Below are 4605 nucleotides of genomic sequence, written 5' to 3' on the forward strand. Positions count from 1 at the left end.
ATATATATATATATATAATATATATATATATATATATATATAGGCCTATATATATATATACTCTATACTTGAACACTGTATTACATTTCTTTGATGATTTATATATATAATTTAAGAGTGTTAACGGCTATCTTGATTTATATTATATATATATATATGTATATATATAATAATAAATATTATATATCGGTATCTTTATTCAAAATTCATATTCATAAGTATGACAAGACCAATAAAGGAACATACAAGAAAGTCAGAATAGCCTACTGTATATTATTGTATACAACATATCATTACATGTCGTATGACGTGTGAATATGCCAGCAGTGCCGAAATATGGTGAAGGCGGCGCCAAGTGTCATTATCCATAATCTTTTATCAGCAATTTTGGGCAAGTATAGAGATGTAATTAATCTTTGTGAAGTACAATAGAAAAACAAAACTTTATTTTCCTAGTTGGATTTACTTTATTTTACCTATGTCATGTGCAAAAACCAATCTTATATTTACACACATTTTCTCATATTATAATAAATTATATAATTTTATATTATAATAATTATAATAACTGTCGTGAGCATCTCGTTTTCATTGATGAACAACGCCCCTTTCCGTTCTAGTGCTTGCTTCATTGCTCGCTGATAGCGCAGCTTAACTGAGAAATACCAATTATTGTGCCTCACTTGCAATACACTTGGTAGTATTATCGTGCATCAGAATAAATAAGCCACGAGATGTTCAAAAATATGAACTGAAATTTGAACTATACGCAATTTTTCATGTTCAATGTTAACGAAGATGAAACAGCGAGTGTGATAAATAAGTGCCCATACCAAGATCTGTTTCTTGAGACTTAGTTAAAAATACATATTTTATTGGAAATGCATACGGTAAACAAACTTTACAACCAGCTTCTTCAGTCACACGACTACTAGTCACATGGGAATTGCTCATTGAGGCGTGATATTTGTATTGTCAGGCCAGTGATATCTGTATATACATTTACTCGTTCTATCCCGGCAGACACAAAAACCACTTACTCTGATGTCTACTTCATTTACAGGATAGGATTCGATTGATAAGGATTCGGAATGATGCGTGTTTATACATGTTTAGTCGCGCTGTGCTGTGTTGCTGGTGTTGGCAGAGCTCAAAACAAATGCTGTATTAATCATGACATCTACACTTTTACTGGTGGTATGTAATATATTATGGCTAAAATATTTTTGCCAACTTTTCTTGATTGAGCGGTTTGCCCGAAGCCAGTTAAATAGAAACAAGTAGGTAGTATATTACCTAATACCTTTCATTAAAGCCTAGCTGCTATAAAATACGTCCATTGGAGAATACTTTTAAAATTATTCTTCCATGAATAAATAATATTCGCATGCACAATAACAAGTGTTCCCTTTTTTAACTGGTATTTGGTGTAAGTCAGGTGATATATAGTCTTTTTTTTTTAATCTGCACTAGTCCAGTAGCCGCACGTAGCATGTTTTTGCTCATGAGTGATTAAAAAAAATGATGTTGATATTGACCTTATTTACGAAGCTGTTTAAGAGACATGGTGATTTTTTTTATTGTTCTAACCCGTACGTACGCCTTATTAAGGCGTACGTACGCCTTATTAAAAGGGGTGGCGCCAGAGGGGGGGGGGGATATATCCCCCTCCCGTCGGGGAAGCATAGCCCCCCGTCGGGAAAGACGATAAATTTTGTCGGGGGAACAAACAAATAAAAAAAAAAATTACATGTAATATTCGTTTAGCCACCATATCGTTTGTGTTAACTTTTCATCGCAACAACAATCACAAAAACAACAATAATAATAATAATAATAATAATAATAATAATAATAATAATAATAATAATAATAACAATTCAATAAGACTAATTAAAATAATTTGCGTTCTGTTATGACAAATGCTCATTTAGATAGCCTCATGGTGGTTGGAATACATCGTGATAGGTGAAGCAACCTCGACCATGACAACGTGGTTGACAGATATCATGCAAAATTTCCAAAATATAGAATTTCACTTTCAAGAATGAGGATTTGAAAATAAATTAGACGGTTACATTGCATACTCTTTGTTTCTTGCTTTATTCAAAATGTTTTGGTTTTGGAAGCTGATGTCAACATTAGAAAGCATAGCCTACATGAAGTCATATTATAGTAACTCGATGCCTATCAAATAAGTAATAAAAATTCGCCATAATTCATCAAATATCCGTGGCTTCCAGGGGGCTTCGTCCCCTGCACCCCGCCGGGAGCCCTAGGAGGCCCCCTGGCCCCCAGCCAAGTGAGACTCGATTCGCTCCACTACCCCCCCCCCGTCGGGCCTTTAGCCCCTCCGTCGGGCAGGTCCTGGCGCCACCCCTGCTTATTAAGGCGTGCATACCGACTTATAAGTCGTATGTACGCCTTATGGGTTATTAAGGCATACGTACGCCTTATGTAACCCGTACGTACGCCTTAATAAGGCGTACTTACGCCTTATAAAATCGTACGTACGCCTTATTAAGGAGTACGTACGCCTTATGTAACCCGTACGTACGCCTTAATCAGGGGCGGATCCAGCCTGCCAGAAAAGGGGGGGGGGGGGCGCAGCCGGCGAACAAAGAGCAGCCGGCGAACAAAGAGAGCAGCCTTAGGCTGGGGCCAGGGGGCCACCTAGGGCCCCCGGCGAGGTCCAGGGGCAGAGCCCCTGTTGGGGGTGCAAGGGGGCGAAGCATTAAGTCAATTTTGACTATCTTGCATGGTAGTTTTCAGTAAAAAAAAAAAAAAAAATAGGTGCATGTCTTTTAAAAGAAATTTTAATATCCAGGGTAGCCGCAATATGCAACTATAAAATAATAATTCATCTACTCACATAAATATAAAACTAGGAGAGGCCTAGGAAATAGATATTATACCTCCATGGATAGGCCTGGGCTTTGGCTTACTCAGAAAAATTACGGAGTAAAATTAAAAATCGAAAACTGGCAATTTTTATGAATTTTTGTTAGGCCTAATTATATCTTTTTTACAGTTAGTCTTTAACATTATCATTTCTTATATCGTTTTAGTATTAATTAAGATTATTAAATAAAACTGTCTAGGACGACAGACAGATAATCGGTCTACAGTAGGCCTACATCCGATCATGAACGTAGATAAGGTACACTTCCTTCAGTGTTAGCGAAATACAAAAAAAATATTGAACTTCATATTAGTATATCTGATATAAATGTGAGCAGTTGTCCTAGGCCTATATGTAATCTATTTTAATATTGATTATTCTGGAACCTTGGTGGAACAGTATATCCATTGTATGTGACGAGAAACGCTTTAAAAAAAAAGCAAAAACAATTTTCTCCAGCTAGCAGTTACATGTACTGCTCTCACCCCTTTCTACCGATGAAACACATGTTTTGATGCGGCACAAACCTAGACTCTATTCTATTTCAATGTTGATTAATCTCGAAGTTTAGTGTAAAAGAATACATTTATTATATATGATTATCAGGCTCTTTAAAAAAGGTATTGTATTGTATACTGTAAAATATTGTTTTCTCCTTGTCTTCTCTAGATTGCTGTTCAATGTATTGCTGTTCAATGTATTGCTTTTCACCAAACAGCGAAGCACATGTTTTGTTGCGTCGTTGATTAACCATGGACTCTACCATTCCATATGGGTTATTAATTTTATAATCATTTTTCAAAATAATTAAATTTAAAATGTATAATCATTAAATCGTTTTTAAACGCTTGAATGTACCAAATGACTATGTTATATTACTACAGGGATTTTAATTTCATTCATAAAACGCACTGGTAATGTATAAAGTAGTTTTCAATTGCTGATACGCCACGGCGTATCAAGTGGACTTGGAACGTCTTCCTTACAGTGTACTGCATCGCCGGCTGGAAGTGTAGGGCCTGGGTTTTGACATACTCTATGTTCTATCGAAGTAAAAGTTAGACGCTTGACTTTGGTCCAGTACTCAATGGGCTATGGGATATTTACTAAATTACGATCTCTTAACATATTACCATTATTTTATTCTTTAATTTGCTTTTTCCATCCATTGATTTATTGTCTATAATTTGTTCCGATATAATAGTTGGGAATAACCTTGCATTTAAAATATATTATGGTAGGCCTATATCAAAAATAAGTGTACAATAGACCTACTATTTGTAGTCCTATTCAAAATAAAGTACAGTGACCGCCAATAAATAATCAACATATACGATGAGTATCAAAATTTAGTGCAGTAGGCTAAGCTAGGGTGGCATTATTTTTTCCCCATTTATTTTCATTCATTCTCTGTTGGTCATTTTGAAAACAGACATTGGGCCTGGGTGTAGAGGAATGGCGTTTTCAGATACGGTAGCCATTTTTTTGGCCTAAATTATTGTTGTTCAGCTTCCAAAATGAAAACAAAAAAAAAACAAAAAAAAAAACCACTAAATAAATGTATTGTGTTTAAATCAGATTATCATACAAGCATGTGCAAGCGACTGTTGTACACACACAGAGTAGATCTTGATCATTAATTAGGCCTATGTTCATGTAATAAACTGTTTACGCTAATTAACTTTAATTTATGTTCTACTGAA

At 35.2% G+C, this 4605-nt stretch overlaps 1 protein-coding gene across 1 annotated transcript in view; it reads left to right on the forward strand.

Moving 5' to 3' along the window:
• The first annotated feature begins 1024 nt into the window (after positions 1-1024).
• LOC117119524 overlaps positions 1025-4605 on the forward strand; it is a 28299-nt gene continuing 24718 nt past the window's right edge. The window contains exon 1 of the mRNA XM_033264350.1: positions 1025-1197. Within this exon, the coding sequence (XP_033120241.1) occupies positions 1092-1197 (106 nt within the window). The 5' untranslated portion in view covers positions 1025-1091. The remainder of the gene's footprint in view (positions 1198-4605) is intronic.

This window comes from Anneissia japonica, unplaced genomic scaffold, assembly GCF_011630105.1.
Source record: "Anneissia japonica isolate Jap-2015-1 unplaced genomic scaffold, ASM1163010v1 scaffold287892_len502923_cov169, whole genome shotgun sequence".
Lineage (NCBI taxonomy): Eukaryota > Metazoa > Echinodermata > Crinoidea > Comatulida > Comatulidae > Anneissia > Anneissia japonica.